This window comes from Lepisma saccharinum, unplaced genomic scaffold (genome assembly GCF_977018435.1).
Source record: "Lepisma saccharinum unplaced genomic scaffold, izLepSacc3.1 HAP1_SCAFFOLD_574, whole genome shotgun sequence".
In the NCBI taxonomy this organism is placed as follows: domain Eukaryota; kingdom Metazoa; phylum Arthropoda; class Insecta; order Zygentoma; family Lepismatidae; genus Lepisma; species Lepisma saccharinum.
The window spans coordinates 13,444-35,052 of record NW_028143247.1 but is presented as its reverse complement, the minus strand read 5'-3'; the positions used below and the strand labels follow the sequence as shown (position 1 = coordinate 35,052).

At 40.8% G+C, this 21,609-nt stretch overlaps 1 protein-coding gene across 1 annotated transcript; it reads right to left on the bottom strand.

Annotated features, from left to right (window-relative positions):
* Positions 1-734: 734 nt before the first annotated feature.
* Positions 735-20,262, bottom strand: LOC145983034 (uncharacterized). Its single transcript, XM_083116316.1, has 2 exons — positions 16,966-20,262; positions 735-1,628 (listed from the first exon to the last, which is right to left on the bottom strand). The coding sequence occupies exons 1-2, from the start codon at positions 20,260-20,262 to the stop codon at positions 735-737; spliced, it is 4,191 nt and encodes a 1,396-aa protein (XP_082972442.1).
* Between the last annotated feature and the right edge of the window lie 1,347 nt (positions 20,263-21,609).

The following is a 21,609-nucleotide window of genomic DNA, read 5'->3' as shown; positions in this document are numbered from 1 at the left end:
AGGATGGCCTTGCGAATCCGCGGGTTCGACGTTCGGAGAGTATGTAAAAGCGCTTTATTGGAGCGTATATATTTGCTCATCTCGGTCGTACGACAGGCATCGATCGGAATCGGGAACGTGAACCGCACAGTACCTGTATCTTTCTGGAAACAGCTCCGAACGTATACGTAGAGGCTCCGGTGTGTCCTGCGTGAAGTCCAGGAAACAATAACTGTATGGTTGTCGGGTGAAGGGTATATTTGTCGCGCCAACGTCGACACCTGCAGATGGTCCCTCGGGTTCTTGAAGATCACCATGTAGTTAGCGTTTAGGGCGATATCTCGCGATTGGGAACCTTTAGGAAATAAATTCTGAGTCAAAAGAATGACGCTGATTCGGTCGTGATGAGACATTTTGGTGAACAGGTCGGACACCTCGTGCGCGTTGTAGGCGTCGTTCATAAGGTCGTCCAGGATCACCAGACATGGAGGGTTGGACCTCAAATCGTCGTAATTTGGCATACCGTTATGTTGTTCAACCCCTTCCACTTTGGGAGGTGCGAAGTTTGATCCCGTGCACCACACAATCCTCTTGAATCCTCCTCCATCGATAAGTTCACCTCTATTTCGCAACAGGTTCAACACAAAAGTCGACTTGCCGCAACCACTAGGACCAGCCACGATGCATCGGAACGGTTGTTTCCATTGGAGAACCATCGCAATGACTGTGTCTTTCACCGCATTTCCATCGTTTTTCTATTCCTCCTCATCCTCCTGGACGCTACGGTAGCCGTATGGTAGGGTGTCCAACGTGGAATCTCTTATCCGTCGTTTTGTATTCACCACCTGATATGTTTTTTCCTGAGGTTCTGTCACTACCTCGAAACGTCGTTTTCTCGCAATCCGTCTGGGGTATTGGATGACCATCTTCTTTTTCTGGTTCATGTGCAGCACAAAATCTTTCACCACATCAAAGTTCAATTTCGAACTCGCGGCGTGGTCCAACGTGATACTCTTCATTTTTACCACGTGGAACTCCTTTCCCTTTGTTGGGGACCACACCTTCAGAGCGTAATTCTTCGGACCGCCGGACACAAACTCCCTAATGTAGGCACCATCGCCGAATTCCGACATTTCATCCGTCAAATCTCCCAGGTGGTCGCCCAACCGTAGTTTCCCGCGTGATCGTCTGGTCTCGCGAAATATCACGCTGTCCGTGTCGCAGTACAATATGTCTTCCCCCACAGCGTCCAACAGCTTGTACAGACGGATCCTGGCGAAGGTTGTCGTGTACGCACCTATTACGACGTTTACTTTGCTGTTTTGAGGTGCACACTCATTCAGGTAGTCCCAACTCACAATCACCGTGTCATCGTTGACAAACAACACCTGCTTCACGTTGACACCGGGTTCCGTCAACTTTTCAAAGAGATCCCTGGGCTCTCGTATGATCGACGTCTGTGGTTTGTTACTGTTCTGCGCAAATTTACCCCAAAGCGAGTTCAGGCACAACTTTGCAACAGCACGCAGTCCTGGATTCTTGTCGATACGCTCCTTACGTAAGTCGATCCCTTCGTGCTCTTTGTAGGTACCAATATACTCCTCCTTCTTCTCATCGTCCGTGCACCACGCTGGCCAACCACTACTCTCCTGTTTGATTTGCAGAAACGTGTTCACGTAAGTAGTATCGATCTGCGATAGTGGATGTTTGTGCCCTCGGGCGTTTAATATTCGCAATTAATTTGTATGTACTTATAACTAATTTGCACGGGTTTTAATTAATTTGCACGTATTTAGAATTCATTAGCATGTACTTAGAATACTTTACATTTATGTATTTGCATGTTTATAACTTTTTATGAATATATAATTATTTATTTTATGAAAAATATGTATATAGAAGGTAATTAGAGGTACTAAACGGTATTCATATGGTTTTATATTCATTACTGCAAAGTATGTAATGTATCAATCGATAATAATTAATGTTTATAATATTGAAAATAAGTTTTCTATGGTTTATGAACCGCTATGAACGGTGGTAATGGTACGAAAGAAGACGGTCCCGGTACTCGAACCCACGATATGTAATATTATTAATTAGCACTATGTAATAATTTCATCATGTTATGAAACACGATGGTGCAACACGCTAGACAGAATACTGTCTCAGAATTTCGACTCCGCTCTGATGCCAGACAAAGAGAATGAATTAATATTCAGCGCAGGTATCAAGAATGAAGCCTCTGTTAATGTAGGTCAAGGCGAAAGGGTTTGCTGACGAGACGGGTTGTTGTTGTGATGGGAGAAATATACAACAAGTCATTTTGGAGAAAATAAATTGGTTAGAGAAACGAACCGCTTCGATTTCAGGTGGAAAAAGAAAATGTATCACGGGGTGATTGTGTCCCTTGAAAAAATACAAGAGATTGTAAAATGCTAATTTTAAAAGTCTCCCGCTAAGCGGAAACTCCCTCTCTGTGTGGGTGTGGAGGGGCGATACGGACTTTAAAATAGTAATCGCCAAACCAGGAAGAGAATTTGGACGAAAAAGGATTTTAAGTTAAAAGGACATGAGGTGAAGGTGATATAATTCAAGGCGGGTGGACGTAAGGAATTTATCTAATGGAAAGAGAGGCTGTGGGTTTTAAATTTGGACTCGTAGAGTTAACGAGGCAGCGAGAATTTAAAGGGAATGTTAGTTTCCAGTATGGAAAATAGGGGCGGCCCGAATTTTGGGGTATTTAAACTTGGGAATCCGAATTTGACCGCACATTTCTACTTTTTTTCTATTGAGTTTGTTGGTGTGTTTGTTTTCTGAGTTTTTCTTCACCATGATGATCCATGTTGTAAGTATTGCATTTTTTATCTAAGTACAAGTGTTATACGAGAATGGAATTTGACTAGTGTTTTATTGTAAATACAAACTAACTTGTCCAAGTTCTATCTCGGTTGTGTTTTTTTTGTTTAGCGGCAAAGTGTTTAGCGTGGCGAGACGGAATAAAAGTGAATTATAGTAACACTCGCCATTAATGTATTTGAGATTTGTGCAAGATCCCTAACAAGGATCGAACCTAGAACCGTTTGCACCAACAATATTAGCTTTTTTTTTTACTCTACATATAACTATAAACCTTTTATTTTTTAAAAGAAATAAAACGCACAAGTCTACTACATACAAGTTTATTGTTCTAAAACTAATCTACTACAAAATAAATACAGAGTCAAATTAATTTTACAAATTATTTATATATAGCGTTTACACAACGCTTTACAGTTTTTTATAAGTCAGGTTATACATATACAGAATACATAGCGTTAACACAACGCTTTACAGTTTTTTATAAGTCATTTTGTACACATGTTGTAATACATAGCGTTCACACAACGCTTTATATTTTCTCAAGCAAAATTGTACATAGATAGTAAACAGCTTTAACACTACGCTGCTATATTTATACATTATAACTACTCAAAGTACAATGCTTTTAAGTTGTTACTTTGTGGAACAAATAGCTTCCCAGAACTTGTTCTCCAAAGAAAAATCATATGAGTGAAACCGGTGCGAATCCAACGCACATATACATTCTGGTACATACATATATCCCTGCCCACAAAAGTGAAACTTTTTTGTTGGCTTTTCATTATATTTAAACACACAGTGACGTACGGGATTACCGTACAATTCTCTTCTGCGTAATGTCTGTACTGGCGCCCCAGAAAAGTACACTTTATTATTATTACAGGTGATAAATTCATTTATATACATTACACCTTTTTGTTCTGTTTTTGATTTGTTTGGAGCCCACAAATCATTGCATGTATATGCAATATGATGATTATTATAGAAAAATGTACTATGCAGAAATTTAGTATACAGTTTCATAACTAGTTCGATATCTACACTGTCCACTTTTGCATCGAACGCCTTTCTGTCACGTATAAATATTCTTTTATGAGCCTGCTGGAAGTAGCAGCAAATAACACCCTTGTAAGTTTTGATCAACTGTTCCATTTTCTCTTTTTCTATGCACTCAAGATTTAGACATTTGTGAAGTTCTTCTTTTGGTTCGCCAAGTTCACATTCAGAACATGTAGGCTTGGGATAATTTTCTACTATTGCTTGTGCAATAGAGAAAATAAGACACTGGTCTTCGATGCAGTATTCACTGCAGGCACACTGTAAATTAATTAAAGGCACTTGAGAATTTTGTCCATACAATTCTGTCATTTCTTTTTAAGTTTGTTCCAAACAACGACAGAAAATAGGTTAGAGGTAACTCACGGCACATATAATGTAAAAACATAATACAATAAATTCCACACATTGATGAATATGGGTTTTGAACCACCGTTTCACTGATGCACCATGATATACAGTTCTTTTTTATAAATTTTAGTACATTTGCACTAGGAGGCTGACCAAAACTATCAAAGTACATGGCCTCCTTATCACTGTTTATAAACAAACTTGTCCAGTGTATCCCTGGTCCAGATTCATTGTCGGTGTTAATAATCAATGCAGCAGGCAATTGCACATTTTTTGGCAATGTGTTATTAGCAAAAACACCTCGAAAAATAAAAGACAGACATTTGTCTGATTGAACAGTTTTTTCAATTTCAATGTTATTCATTGTTCACTATCCGAAAATGCACTATTTTTGGAAGAGCAACCTTGCTCGGATAAGTAATACACACTTGAAACGTCGTTGTAAAACGAAGCTAAGGAAGAATATCCACTGTCTGATGTTGAGGTGTTCTGTTTAGGTGCAGTCCTTGTGGCTTCTCCTATAATATGTTGTTGAAGCATGAAGCTACGGAGATAAGATGCGTATAAATGTGCGTCTCTAAGAGCACATTTGATTGTCCTTAATCTGTGATAATTGCGACAGCAATTTTGTGCAGGGAAGGCTAACAGTGACGCTTTAGGGCATCCTAGGTCCTCGAGGTTAACCACAGTGCGGTGAAGTACTTTAATCAGAAACTTGCATTTATCAGCTCCAAAAGAATAAATAACTGATGCGTTTTCGGTGTACTGGGAAAGTACGGAAACCAATTTCGAATAGCAAAGTTCACCGATAGGCCATTCGAGAGAATGCTTGTTTTGTGTTTGCCACATATTTTCGTTTTTTGCTCCAATATCTAAAGTATCCCATTCGTAAGGTGGAAGAAATATCCATGATTGCATACTATCTGAGTCTGCATCGACTATAGCTAGTTCTTTAGGAATAAAATTGCCAGAATTGTCTCGGAATCCTTGAAAATCAACGACAGCCCTCATATTGTGATCCGTACTCCTTCCTGGCTGGTACTCAACTGATTATTATTTTGTATTATCTGGGAAAACACCTCTATGTCTGTCTATTTGGATCAGAGAATCGAACTCTCCATAAATAATGCATGTGACCGCCGTAGGCAACGGCGCAGAGAATGACAGTTTAGCACTTACACTCCCATCGCGTAATATGTCCCAAGTAGAGTCAATTTCCATTGTGGGTGAAAGAATAAAGGGATACAAAGCAAATCCATTATCAAAATCTTCTCGGGAGAGACTATTTCCTGTATCCTGGTAATGTATTCCTGTTCCAGAGAATAAATTGTAATATGCTTGGATAATATTTTTGTCTGTGAAGCTGGGGCAGAGAGGTTGGTTTGGAATGGTTCTAGTTCCAACTTGGAGTTGAATTTTATTCAATCCGAAATGATGGAAATTAAAGGGGTTTTTATGTATTTGACCATTGAAAGCTGAATTTTCAACAAAACCTAATATTACACGTTTAGGAACAGTACCTAAAAATATATTATCTAGATTATAAGAAGTAATATTTTGAGGGATAGTTATTGATTTTACTTCCACGCGTGTAATTGGGTATTTAGCTGTAGTAGTTTCAAGAGCATTTGCATGAGCAAGACCTATATCTGGAGATACAGTAACTCTTTTTACATAAAGAGAAATGTCCTGTATTTCTACACGATAAGAAGAATTCTCGGCGGCCATCAATGAAAATGCATCGTTTGTTCTATGTAATTTAATTCTCATGGACACATTGTTCAAGAGAAGACGAGGTTGGCACATAAAATCAGAATACAGTCGACCATACATGTCGAATGACCGACTTTGCGCGGCAAGACTCATTCGTTTTTCAATTCCTTTATTTTCAGTTAGATTTTCTAATTTCCCAGGCGTATCGCGATACCAGAGAGCAGCAGTGAGATGAGATTTTTTAGCCTCATTATAATAGTTGAGTAATGTTTCAATGTATGCCCTGTAAGCGTAACACCCTGCAGAGGACGAAATCAATTTGTCATTTAACGAAACGTCGACCTGACTGAATGCTGTATGTAGAAAATTGTTTCCGGGGGCAACCAGGTTATCGGCAGCTAAGGCCGTACCATCTGGTTTAGTTATTTTACATTTTAGGTACAGATAAATGTGTGCTGGATCAATGTATTCTCCACTGTCTCCAGTAATGGCAAACTCGACTGGACTTTTACTAGTTAAAGATGAAATGGGACGATACTCCACTAAACAAGAATTTTCAATGCTAGTTTGAGTTAATGGCAGAGAAAACAAATCCAATTCTGTATTTGTGCATTCCGATGAGTTACAGTTTACTAACGACATGGTAGTTAATTAGCGAATATATCTATGTGTACCCTTCGCCTCTTTTTGCGTGACTGGCAGGTAATAAATGGAGGTTCGAATTTTATAGTTTTAGCCTTTCTTTTTTGTCTGCCTTTACCTGAAAGAATCTGAGAAATTTTTCTCTCGCCTTTTTCACGAAGAGCTTCTCCCGCCTGATTTACACGATCTCTGAAAGATTGTTTGAGAGGCCTGTTTTGTAAAACATCCCCAACAAATTCCATTCCCGATTGTAATGCTTGATGGCCAATTGCTTTAGCACCCTGTTTTAATAAAGGGGCCGCAAAACGAAACAAGCTTTTAAATATTGAACCGAGGGCTCCGTGGCCTTTTTGATAGGGAGGACCGGAAAAATAAGGTAAACCTGTTCCCGCCTGGTTGAGATAATAATCTCGATATAACTGACGTCTATCGTATCTCATTGTCGCTTGAAATGTAGTTTAACACTCAGATCTCCGAAGGCAAATGAGAGTTTACGACCTGTGTTGTCTCTTAAAACTATTTCTATTGTATCAAATAAATATTTCGATACAGGCATATAATGAACGGGGTTAAATATTATAGATTGTGACCGGCCATAAGGAACCGAAGAAAATGTAAACATTCTTAAAAGAGGTGCCTTTGTATCTCCTACAAACTGGTAACTGAGTACATTAGTGTATACTAAAACCTGCTGGGGATAACCAATATTTAGGTTGGTCTGTTTCGAACTATGCTGTTGTTTAACAAGATTTCTATTTGGTTCGAATCCTAACTGCAGAGCCAAAATATCAGAGAGGTTCAGTGTAGATAATTGTGCATTGTATTTTCCCTCAACAATATTGCTGGACGGGTTATAACCGAATCGAAATAGCCCTTCTCCAATATGATCTTGATTTAAAACTTGTAAAACAGACTCCACACTTGAATAATATCCAGGGGGAACGATTGTTTTACCGCTCTGTTTACTTGACTGATCCGAGTCTTGGTTATAATAAGTCCACATAATTTCATTTTGTCCTTTTTGAATATTAAACAGACTGTTTGTGAAATGAATTTCAGACAGACCCACTAACCAGCCTCCAGACTCGAGCTTAACAGCATTAGAAAGTTTAGTTAAAAAATGAGAAGGTGTATTAGTCGGAAAAATATTTTTGGATGCATTTGAAACCAAAGTTACATAGTAATCATTATCACTGCCTTCAGAAATCATTATTCCACTTTTTTAAAATGTAATGTAACGCTTGACGCTCCAAACTCAAATGGAAGCAAAGTTCCATGCTCTGTTTTTAATATAATTTCAATTGTTTCAAAGTAACGCTTCTCTACTTTTAGATACTGCCTGGGCTCAAATATATAACTTTTTATTGCTCCATATTCATAATCAACCACACTAACCGTTCGTATTACGGGACCTATATTTGCTTGATATTTGACAATATCTGTGCATATGTTGATTTCACGGGGGATATGATAATCTAAATTACAAGGATAAATAGAACTTGATCTTGCCGTACCTGGACCAATAACCGAATGTATAGATATTTCTGACTTGGGAGTATCCAACGAAAAACCAAACACTGGAGCTAATTGTGGAGATATATACAATTTCATAATTTCATCTTCCTCTAGCGTTGTTTGTGTATACATACTATGCGTGGACAAAGTATAGCCAAATCGGACATGTTGAGCAAGCAGTTTTCTTTTTGAAGGGGGAATATTGTTTAATAATAATTGAATATTGGAGTAGTAACCTTTAGGAACTATACTTTCACTATAAAAAATCTGGTCCTTCTTTTTCGGTTTAAATTGATATGAAATGCTATTTGTATCGGAAACAATATTATAAAAACTCCAAGTTAAATGAAGCTCTGTGGCCGCCACCACCCATTGTTCATTTAATTCTATTGGTTCGCTCAGCTTAGTACGGTAATGTGCTATTTTATTATCAGGAAACAAGTTCAAGTTTACATTGGAAGGTAATGTAACATAGAATTCGTCCAGCGGCATAATGGCAACTAACCTAAACACGCGTAATATCTGATTTATGTACGTAACTTGCACATGCGAGGGGGTAGTTTTTCCATTTTACTAGGACAAAGTCTCCCTTTCGTTTTAGAATTTTCTCGATAGTAAATGGCTTGTCTGGATCAAGCGTAATTTTTTGTAATTCTGGTTCATAGAAAATGCCTTTGACAGGATTGTTACTCCAGTCTTTTATACGATATGTAGGGGGATCAGTACTCATACGATCACTAATTATAAAAATTTCCTCTCTCCAACTAGGTAGATATCCTTTCTCGAATTTCATTTTGGCTTTACTTATCCTTACGTAGTTACCGATATTAAATTTAAATTTGATATTATTGGTTTTTTGACTTGTATTGTTTCTAGACTGAGACCAGACCTGCAGCGCATTATTTTCGCTCACTTCAACAGGAGCCATTTTTATAGAACGGTGATACGAGTGATTATATGATTTTACTACAAGGGAGAGAATATCTACATAACGATATGTATTATTGGCTGAGAAGTGTTTATACAATTTTGATTTTAAAGTACGAATAAATCGTTCCACTACTGCTGCCTTTAGTTCTGAATAAACGCTATAATGAATAATATTGTACTTGTCAAACACTTTTTTCACTTGAGTGTTATAAAACTCTTTTCCTTGATCTGTCTGGGAGTAAACAGGAGGATATTCTAACATGTTTATAATTTTAGTGATTGCTTTTGCCATAATTTCACCCGTTTTGCTTTTCACTGGTATACAGAACGCTTGCCTTGAAAACACGTCAATTGCACAAAGTATATAGCGCATACCGTCATTGTACTTGGCGATATTCTGCATATCTGCCAAATCCATTTGCATAAGTTCCAGGGGAAAAGTGGTTTCGTAACGTTTACGTGGGAATTTTTTTCTAACTGGAACATGTAAAGTATATGCATCTTGTTTTGATAGCCACTCAGAAATATTCTTTCGTGATTGCGTAGAATGTATGGATAATTTTTCAGTATTGGAAAATGAAGTCGGTAGTTCATGTGTATAATACAATGTTTTAAGATCCATACTTTATATATCTTCCCATATAAACTCAGCTTTCCTATTTCTTGAAGGGGTTGGGGGCGTGCGTGTAACTATATATTCTTTGGGTATGTTTAGAGAATGAAGGATAGATTGGAACTGATCTCTCCCGACAGGATCTCTACTTTTCTTACGGGGGCGAACAGAATCATTTATCAGATCTATGATATTTGAACCCTGAATTCTTTTTCCATTTATGTACACTGTTCCATATGCGTCCCAATTTATATATTGAGAAGAGAATAGTCTTTTAAGTAAAAGTTCTGTTTTCTTCTGAACAGTTTTCGGTACTGAAGCAAGAATTTCTTCCCTGAGAGTAACACTAGGAGGGGGGTCGTCTTGTTGCACTGGTTCACTTATTTGTGGCAGCTTATTTTCTTCTTCTTCGATCAATGGTAGGTGTGTGGGAATAGGCTTAGTAAAATTAACAAATAGTCGAAGTGCCTGTTGGTAAAGTTTCCATTTTTCACTTTCCCCTATATCTTCACGTGCTAATATTGTACGAATATTAGAATCTAATCTTGATTCGTGTCTCTGAGCTTTCTCAACGGAGGCATGCATATTAGTGGCAAAGTCCTCGGGAACAAGAATCATTTTTCTCACGCTCATTGTGAAAACAATGCACTACCTAACGCTGATATAATCGGACCGATTAAAAATGGTAAAAAGCCGGCGCCTTTTTGAATTAATATTTTCTTTTTATTTTTGAGCGAAGTGCCCTTCGCCGCTAGTTTACGCAAACTGGCCTTATACTTTTGAAGCTTAGTTTTTTGTACCCCTGAAAGCGGAATATTACCGCGTACTGTGTTGGCTGCACATTGTCCTAGTACACGAACTAGTCCTGGTGTTGCTCGTTGCAAAAGGCGTTTCCGTTGAATAGGTTTTAATTTACACAATAATTTAAGTGCCGGAGCATGTTCTTTTAGTTGTGATGTCATTCTGACGTTCGCACAAGAAATGGTTTGTTGACATGCTTTCCAGTGGCATAAATAGCCATTTGTTCATCGGGGAAATTATGCGCCCTCATACGTAAAATTTCAGGTGTATTTTGTGTTAAATCAAACATTAAATAAGTGTGTGGTGTTTCAGTTGCATCTTGAAAAGCTTCCAAAACACTTTTACTATTGTCAGGTTTGAATTGTCGTGCTAAATGGTATATTTGGTGTTTGTCACGTGGATTTTTGAATATCACAAGATAGTGTGAGTTGAGGCTTATGTCTCTCATTTTAGCACCTTTGTGAAATAAGTTTTGTACTATAAAAATAACACTTATATTTTTGTGATGAGAATATTTCGTAAATATATCTGCGACAGCGGAATCTTTGCTGCTTTCATTCATTAGATCATCAATGACAATTAATCCAGGAGTTTCAATATCCATATTTGCTACATCAGGGATTCCTTCAATAAACTGAATATTTGTATTTTGGCTTAATTTTAATCTGGGAGGAACCGCACCATACGCCCATATTACTGTTTTTGGAACTTGTGTAAACATTTTATGTTTATAAAATAGAAGCTTATCCACAAAAGTGGTTTTTCCACTTTGTGAGGGCCCACAAACCATCATTGCAAACGGGTGTGTAAAACGCAGTTCCATGTTGAACAACACACGTTCTCTGCTTGAAGCGCAGACACACAATGGCCCAAATATATACCACAAATTAATTTTATCTTTTCTTTTCAGGATGAAATTAAACGCGAATGTGATATCTGCTGGGAAGTGGGATTTAGGGGCAAAAAAGTCCCTCATATTCCACCTCCGGACCGCTCACCGCCTGCGCCCGGTGTCCCCTCCCTCGTCGCGTCAGAGGCGAAGAAGAGAGGGGAGATGTAGTGTCTGTGGAAGACAAAGAATTGAGGGGGAGTGCCCCTGGATAAATACACAAATTGAGGCACTAAGAAGGGTCTTAGGACTGTAAAAAAACAATAAAAAATAAAACAAAACACTCGTTTTTTATTTAGATACCATATGGAACCGTCTCAAAATTTTCAATTTTTCTTCGTTTTGTGTGGACTGCTTGGTGTGTTTTCTGCTCAGATTCAGAAACAATTTCAAAATTGGCTTTTCGTTTAATTTTACGTGGGTTCTCAACAACTCGCTTTTCAATTTCCCCTTTGACCAGTTGCTTAAAATAATCAAAATTAATCTGGAGTCGAGTTCTGTAATTCATGGTAATGCCCCTTACTTTAATAACATGTTTCTCATCCTGAGGATCATGTTTGTTTACCATCTTATATGCATAGTTTTTGGGACCACCACCCAAAAAGCATGTAATTTGGTAGGGGTCTTTAATCTCATCCGTCATTTCACCAAGAAATGAGCCTGTAGGAATAAGTTTTTCATGTTCTCTTTCTACATAGAACACAGAGTCCGTATCCACGTAGTGAATACTTTCCTTGACTTTGTCCATAAAAGAATATAAGTGCATTCTTCCATAAGCAGTAATAAACGCAGAGACAAGTACATTTGAAAGTACTAACGGTTCATTTTTGCTTTCCAGATCAATATAATTCACTAATAAACAAGATTCGGAAATAGGGACAACATTACTGATTTCATACTGTGGATTAAACACTATATCATGGAATTTATGTTCTGTATTTACAAAAATAGACTTAGTTTTTAAAGGATTTTGGGCGAATTTACCAAAAATTGAATTCAGCAGAATTTTGGAAATAAAACGAAGCCCTGGGTTAGGTGCAATTTCATCTTTTACAAGTTGAATTCCCTCACGATCGAAATAATCTTGAATATACTTGTCTTTGTCATTTTCTGAACTGCAGCCGGAAGGGTATCCTGAAGACTGTTGTTTCAGTCTAAGAAATGTGTCTACATAGTCTTTGAACACATTATCATTCTGGTGAGCCGAAGGAAAATCCCAAATTTCATATATTTTGAGTATTTTGTACCCTTTTTTTACAGCTAGTTTCAGTTCTTCCGATACCCAGGTGCCATGTAAGTATCTTTCTTTATCTGCGTGTGAACATTGTTCTTGATTCTCGCTTTGTGCACAAGTTCTGCATAAAGCAAACATTAATTTGTTATTGCATGACATGCCCAGTACTGGTAAATATAAATCTTTAGGGGGGAGAATATCACATTTTACAACCCCAAACACATTATCCAAGGTAGGAAACTCTGACGTGTAAATCACTGGTTTCCCTGTAGGCATTTTTCTTTGCTTCATCATTGCAGGGTAAAGGGAAACTACATCTAGCAGTTTCATGCTCGTATTTTCATTATCTTGTTTTTCATAAACTGCCCTGAAAAGTTCAGTGCGTCCCCCATTAAAAGCTTCTTTTGGGATAAGTGGATTATTCAGGGAATAACAATTCTCAGCAATAAATTTGCGTAATTCTGGATCTTTTTTAATTTCTTCATTGAATTGACATTCCCATTTTTCTACAACCTTGTACCCCATTTGCTCTAATATTTCTTTACGGGTAACAGTACGTTCGTACCTATGGTCTAGGGTCTCGCCAGTCTCGTTAAGAGGCTTATCCCTGTTTTCAGGAAGACAAATCGGGCAAGCATGGTAGTAGCACCCTTGGAAACTATAAACAGTTTTGCTTTCTTCATGGAGCCCGTCCAACTTATAACGTCCTATTTTAGCCTCCCCGAGATTCCCTGCGTGTCTTAGAGTGATCTTTTCAGTATTTTCTACCCACTTTAACCACTTTAATGCAATTAGAGACTGTTGGTCTTGTTCCCGAAATCCAAATGGCGGAACTTTAATAAGCGTGTTTTCTTTAAGATATTTACTTCTAAATATCAAAGACGCTAACGACGCAAGAGTCGCGCAGCGAACAAAGCACTGTATTCCAGTCAGATCTTCGATCAGATTAGAGAATTTAATACATGCAGCAGCAAGAATTTCTACATCTTTAATACAGTATTCGCGCAACTCTTTTTGAAAATCAAAAATTTTCCCTGCTTGGACCGTTTCCTCATGCCATTTTAGCATCTCTTCTCTTTCTTTGGGGGACTTGGAATCTATATCATAATATTGAATATCAGGGAATGGACCTACATAATTCTGATTTGCAGGGGTTGAAAACAAATACGGAAAATCGCCTTTCTGCAAATCTTCCGCTAGTCCCAGACTTGCAGGCAAGTCCTTCAATTTCATGAGCATGAAATTCAACGAGTCCCTGAACACTACTTTCTTGGTAATAGACATCTCTATTATTTTTCTGCCCTGCATAATTACGGAGGGGGTAATATTCTCTTTAGTAATCAAATAATTTAAAACAAAATGTGAATCGTATCGCCCTGCATTATGTGCAATACACACAATTTTATCAAACCCTTCCCTTGGAGTTTGAATATATTGCATAAATTCTTGAATATTGGGGAAAATATGGACACGGGGACCACACATCTCGCAGAAATCTACATCAGTGTCTTTACAGACATGACAGGCTTGCTTAGCAACAGCGAGATTAACTTCGTGTTTCTGCTCATTTTCTCTTTCTACCAGCATACACTCAAAGTCATAAAAAATGTAAAGAAACTTTGCACTTGGTTCAGGCTTAACAGGCTGAATATAGCATTTGTGTGCTGGTTCTACAAAAGCATTACAGCTTTTACAAAAGAATTCATCGCATTTGTGTGGTGTTTTGCGATTTCTTTTGTTCACTACTTTGTAACAAACGTTACATTGGTGTATAGTTTGGCAAACACTTGATTTTCGCCCTTCGGTGCGCAAATGATTTTCATAACATTCCGGGGACAGAAACTTCCTATTACATGCAGTGCATTTTCTGGGGATAGTGTTATTGGATTCATTACCATCATGAGTGTATTCACATAATGAACAATACCTAGTGCATTCAGTATGTTGATATTTATTATTAAATCCGACTTGGCATTTGGGGCAGTAATAATTTTTCACAAGAAGTTTGGGGACAGAGTTGACTATATCAAAATGTTGATCGTGATACAGTAAATTAATCTGTTTAGGGGCGAACGGAGTGGATCGAATAACTTCATACTCCCTTTCTCCCTCTTTCATTGAAAACACTACAATTTGGTACTCTGGTCCCAAATGATTCTGAAATTTAACAATGTCCTCTACTGTGCATCCATTGGTTGGATCAACGCCTGCTTCATAGCATAACCGCATAGCCGCTTCTTTCAATTTATTGTCATACTTTCGAAACGAGTCGACTTTCTTAGTATTCTTGTCAATTTTGGCTTGGGCAAATACAATAGCGCGCGGCAAACATAAATTGTCATCGTTAGTCAGAACAGTGATAGCCCGCTGTCTCTGGTTCGCGTTGTTTATTGATAGTAAAGGGGCGTACTTTCTGTACAGAGGGTACTTGTTCTTCCCTCTCCCGCGCTTGGGTTCGACAATATGCGCCATGCATTTCAAAGCGTTATCTACAAAAAAGGATTCATTGCTGTTCAGCACTTTGGTCACATAGTGTTGAATAATTTTAGGATTTAATGCCGAAAGGCGGCGCCAAGGGATATAAATATCCTTATTGGTTTCATTGCCGAAAATAATCAAACCAACCTGACTGTCCGGTGCCACATCAAAGAAAATCTTTTTCATCAAAAATTGAAACATAGACCCAACCAAATATTCAGGGTCCCCCACAACCTGATTAGGTATTTCAATGGATACCTCCCGCCCTAGCATTCCAAATCGTCTAAAATATATTTCTCTTTCATCCACAATTGAAAACTGATTTGACCCCACCCCTAACTGACACATTGCTGTTTGCACTGTCTCACAGAAAAAAGTCGGATCACATGAAGGGATATCGTCGTGGAACACAACTCTGTCACACATATCATAGTATGCGTTAACAAGTTCTAGTGGGGAAGTATACATTCCAGAATGAAAATTACATATAATTTCATCCGAAGTACTCACCCCAGTGTGGTTAGCCTCGTTTGTGGAGCTTGTAGACGCCATTTTCAGTAACAGAACCTTCCAGTCACACGTGCACAGAAAATAGAATCACCTGTAAAAAATAGAAAAAATAGTTGTAGTACTTGTTCACATTACACAAATTTGTTTTTTGGTTTGCATTTACGTTTTCTTCGGTTCATTATTTGGTTTACGCATTATTTAAAACACGCTACATATATGTAACAATTCACTTACCTTAATTATAGCTTCTTTTGAGTTCTTTGTCTTCAAATCTCAGACAATAATCACAAGTTGATATCTTTTCTGACACAATGGTTCAGAAATTCTTCTCAAACTAACATTTTCTCGCTTTTACGCGTTTTTTTATACTTCATAAACAAAACCGACGCGTTCTCTGATTGGTTGAAATAAAACCGACGCGTTTTCTGATTGGTGGAAATAAAACCGACGCTTTCTTTGTTCTTGCGTTCTAGTTCACCTTGAACTCCTTCCCATCATCCTTTGTTCTAGTGTTCTCGGTAACCTTGGCATACTTTGACAGAAACATGTTCTAGCATGCAAGCGACGCACCGTTTCAAAAAATTTGACCCTTGCTGCGCATTCTCAGACATTCTTTGTTGTCTGGTTGAATCCCTCCCCTGCCCTACACTATTGCATAGCTTTCCCCTGTTCTTGCGTACTGGTTAACCTTGGGAAAAAAAAACCGGTTCTGAAAACCTACCGACGCGTTCTCTGATTGGTCAATCAGATTCCTTCTTTGTTCTGACGTTCTGACGTCATTTGACCTTGACCGCTCTTCCCCAAAATTCCTTTCTTCTCTACCTGCGTGGAATATTAATTCATTCTCTCTGTCTGGCATCAGAGCGGAGTCGAGATTCTAAGACAGTATTCTGTCTGGCGTGTGAAACCATCGTGTTTCATAACATGATGAAATTATTACATAGTACTAATTAATACCGATGCATATCGTGGGTTCGAGTACCAGGACCGTCCCCAATCGTAATTGGACCTGTACCTACAGCCATTACCACCGTTCATAGCGGTTCATAAACCATACAAAACTTATTTTCAATATTATAAACATTAATTATTATCGATTGATACATTACATACTTTGCAGTAATGAATATAAAAACATATGCATAGCCTTTAGTACCTCTAATTACCTTCTATATACATATTTTTCATAAAATAAATAATTATATATTCATAAAAAGTTATAAACATGCAAATACATAAATGTAAAGTATTCTAAGTACATGCTAATGAATTCTAAATACGTGCAAATTAATTAAAACCCGTGCAAATTAGTTATAAGTACATACAAATTAATTGCGAATATTAAACGCCCGAGGGCACAAACATCCACTATCGCAGATCGATACTACTCACGTACTGAGCGAACAAACCCCCCTCACCTGTCGTCGGGTCGTAGACGCTCACCTGGTACCTCCACACTTCGTACACATCCTGAATCTTGTAGCCCTTCTCGACGGCGAGGCGAACTTCATCCAGCACCCACGTTCCCGTGATTGCTCTCTCCGCATCCGTGTGGTCGCACTCTCCTTCTTGTCGGAGCCCCGTTGCGCAATTCCAACACAACGGAAACAACAGTTTCCCTCCCGTCTTCATAGGCAGCACGGGAATGTATAGGTCTCGCGGCGGAAGCACTCGGAGTTTGGCTATGCCGTCCATTTCCAATACCTCCTTCGGTGTCGGTGCTGATGCACCGAACAGAACCTCTGGGTGTCCCACGGGTGCCTTGGCGAACTTATTGACGGTCGGGTACAGTGATGTGATGTCGTAGTAGCGTATTTTCTCCTCCTCGCCGGCGCCAACCACTCCTCGCATTTTAAACACCTCCACCCTACCTCCATACAACGCATCCCTCGCCACCAGCGGAGAACTCCGAAAAAACGGGTGTTCTTCCAGTTCGCGGCTGAGGTCGGGTCGGTCCCGCAGTATCCCGCGGAACGTGCACTCCCACATTTCCACCACAGTATAACCCAATAGGCGAAAGTTCGATGTCACCCTCTGCGTTCGCTCGTATCGAGCACCCATCGTATCCGCCGGATCGGATTGGATATTCTTCGACACGGGTCTCGATCGCTCCTTATAGCAGGATGGACATCCGTGAAAATAGCACCCGTGGAACTGGTAGATGGTCCTTGTGGTTTTGTCGTACCCATCCACAGCGATGCCATTCACTGCCACATGCTCCCTTTCTTTACCGGCATATTTCAACTCTACTTTCTCCGACTTCTCCAGATGCAGCAACCACTTCAGCGCGATCTTGCTCTGATTACTCACATTGCGGTAGCCGTCACGTGGAATCACGCCTATGGTGTTGTCCGAGAGGAAATGTCTTCGGTACGCCAGGGAGCATGCCGACGCTATGGTGAAACAGTCCTGTAGAATGTCCACATTGGCGATGTCCAAGAAATACCGACGCAATTTGATCACTCCTCTTCGAAGTACTGTGACGTCCTGAATGCAATACTTGCGACACTCGTGGGCGTTATCGTACAACACACACTCCTTCGATGCTCTGTTGTACCACTCGTAGAATTTTTGGCGGTGTTGCGGCGACATGTGGTCCGGATCGAAGAACCGGTCGTTGGGGAAGGGACCCTTGTAGTCGCGATTTCCTTTGGTGTTGAACAGATGCGGATAGAATCCCTTTGTCTCCTCCAAATCGAATGTCTTTGAGAAACTCGACAGGGGCATCTGCAAGTAGTTCAAGGAATCCAGGAATCGCAACTTCTTCCCCACGCTCATAAACAGGATTTTCGTACCGTCCATGATCACCTCGGGAGCTTCTACATCCCTCTTCAGCAAATCGGTCAACACAAACATACCGTCGTAGGCTCGGAAATTGTGGGCCACCAACACAATCCTCTTGAAGTAGGGTCGCTCCACGAAGACGTAGTCCATAAACTGTCGCACAGGATCCTCTCCCTCGAAGCAGTGCTGGCGAATACCGCACTGTAAGCAATCTTTCATCACATCTGTGTCCTCGATGCATACACTGCACACTTGCTGCACCACACACAAGCATGGTTCGTGTACATATGTCGAAGGTCGACCGACATAGGGTGTGCACTGCGTGGCTTCGAAATCATAAAACATAAACAGGTATCTCTTGCAGCTGATCTCCTCACCACCTCCACTGTCCCTCTGCATGTAGCACAGATGGTTCATCTCGCGTTGTGATTTGCACGTCTTGCAATACCTGAAGCCGCAACGATGCTTTGCACTCTCCGGATGGGTGGCGTCCAACAATTGGTAACATCCCGTGCAGCTACGTATCTGCGTGCACACAGTCCCCCCGCCGTAGCGAGTGCTTAGGTGGTTCTTGTAGCACACATCGCTGTTGAACATCCTGTTGCATCGTTCGCAATGCACCACATCTTCCTTCTCGCACACGGGCGACGTGTGACATAGATGACACATATTTTTGCACACGTGCCGCAAGTTTCGGGAAAAAGCGTAACATCGTTCGCAGAAATAAGGAATCGAGAACGCAGCCACTGGATTCACAATGACGTCATAGTGGTTGTCTCTCTGATTCAGCAACAGGTATATCGACTTTTTCGCCTGGGGTACCTCCTGGGCGAACAACACATCCGGCTTCTCCAGGTCGCTGAACACAAAGATTTTGTACTCACTTCCGAAATAACGCTGGAACGCAGCCAATTCGGCGAGACCTCCCCCCGTCGACTCCAGCGATACCCCGGCCTTTCTACACAACTCCATCGCCGACGACGTCAACACTCTCCGCCCCATCTTAAATTGTTTGTTGCATTTCCGGAAATACTCAGGATCTGACTCTTTGTCGGCATACATCCGACCGATCACCAGGGCTTTGGCCAGACATATCTTCTCACCTCTGGTCTCGCTCTTCACAGTCACCACACTTCTCTTCACTTTTGCGTATCTCTCGTGCGGTACAAGCTCGCGAGAGTTCAGTTTCCGACGTCCGTAACCGACAGGCATGCCAATCACGGACACACGCAGCTGTAGGATATACGTCGACAAGAACGTGGCGTTCGATTGCAACACCCTGGCGACCACATTCCATAACATATCAGCACCCAGTTGATCGATTCTCCGTATCGACAAACCAATCGGTCGAACCGACTCGTCAGACTTGTTCTCCAGCACCACGCCCACTTTGTCCGATGGTTTGTGTCGATCCACGATGTGGTTCAGCACAGCGTCCAACCCCTCGTGCACCCAACTCATGGCATCTCCGCTCTCGTCCGGCGACCTGAAGGTAAAGGTCGTCGTAGTACACGTAGCGTTATACTTTTTCACTCGACGAACATCCATTTCTTTGATGTCCACATACTTCGTATGGGGTGCAATTTCCCGTTCTTCTTCTTTTTCTTCTTCTTCTTCGTCGTCGTCCTCTTCTACCAGAAAATCGCGGTCGCCGCCGGTGTCGTCATCCCTCCTACTGGACGACGTTCCCGCTCCCTCCTGGTTTCCGTCCAAACTACGCACTTCGGACATCAAACGTTCCAGCAAATCAAGACGCCGGCATGGTTCGCCACGACCCATCATTCGGATAATCTCCTGTAGAATCATCCTCTTCCTCTCCGATCCTCCACCTTCTCCCCTTTCATATTGGTCCAACAGAATATCGCAGGCGCTCACGTATATCTCACCCGATTTCAACAACACCATTGTGTACTGGTTGACCTGTGGTCCTCCCTACCGCAAAAGATGCTCACACCGATCGACGGTCACTTATATCCTACCCAAACTCCAGGGATCCCGCGCGCATGCGCATCTACAGCTGCAGAGAAAGTAATTCGATCCGCGCATCCGGCCACCTGCGCTCCCCCACAGAGCATAAAAATGGATCCGCGCAGCTGGCCAGATGCCAACAACAGAGCAAAAAATTCGATCCTCGCAGATGGCCAGATGCCAAACATTGTACATCAACTGCTCCACTTACCTTGTCCATGCAGCCACTCGTTCTGCGCGATGCACGTCACCAGCTCCCTCATCAGCGATGGCAACTCAACCAATCGAAGCAAAGTCTCGTAAAACATAAACTCCACTCCCGTCGTATCGCCGTCGTCGTCGTTGTCTCCGCCGGAACCCTCGACTAATCTACGGTGGTCGCGAGTAAAGTGTGCAAACATATGATACATATTTTCCGGCTGTCGGGCGTAGCTAACCCACCTTCGTATCTTTTTCCGCACGCAAACATTACAGTCACCATCTACACCACGTCCGCCGCAGACACTATTATGCTCCCTAACACACGGATGAGCCTCGCTGTCTGGGTAACCCTCGAAACAACCAATACAAAACACAGCGTACTCGGGAGTATAACTGGTCATACTGCGGAAAACACAGTACATATCCAAACTATCGGGTAAACACGTACACGGCGACATCACACAGACGTTATCGTCAAACTCCATTTCCCGTGCCTACTCCGCTTCAATATTCCCCACAAACATACCCCTCAGGAACGGACAGTACGGACTCCAACGCCTGTGCTCTTTCTCTGCACTATCCCCAAACTCCCAATTTCCTATCTCAACACCACAAAACACACACTTTACTACGTCCGGTAACCTATTAAAGTAAAAACCCGTCTTTGCTAGAGATTTCGGATTCATAAACCTAACATCCCACCTCTTAAATGTAGCCAATCGCGACCTCTCGCTATTCAATATACCTGTCTCGTCCGTACGAACAACACCCTCTCGAAGAAAACGACAGAAAACACCCACTCGACCGTCAAAACCTCTACCCATCGACTCCGCACGACTTCTCGCATTCATCCCCTCGCGACAAATGATCAAAAAACCAAACCAAACCACTTAAACATACCAAAAAACAAACAAAAAAAAACACAATATGCAGCTGCTTTCCACATCTGCTTCTCCTCACCTTACTCTCCCCGTAAAGCCCAAAACAACTCCGGACCGTTGAGCTTCTCATTACGTTCCAACCAACGTACAAGATCCTCCATCAAAACACTGCCCTCGATCATTCTCTGAAGACCACCGTACA

Coding starts and splice junctions, on each gene's coding strand:
- LOC145983034 (XM_083116316.1), bottom strand. CDS start 20,262: ATGGTGTTGTTGAAATCGGGTGAGATATACGTGAGCGCCTGCGATATT. Junction 1,629..16,965: donor GGGGTTTGTTCGCTCAGTAC/GTGAGTAGTATC, acceptor CAAATCAAACAG/GAGAGTAGTGGTTGGCCAGC.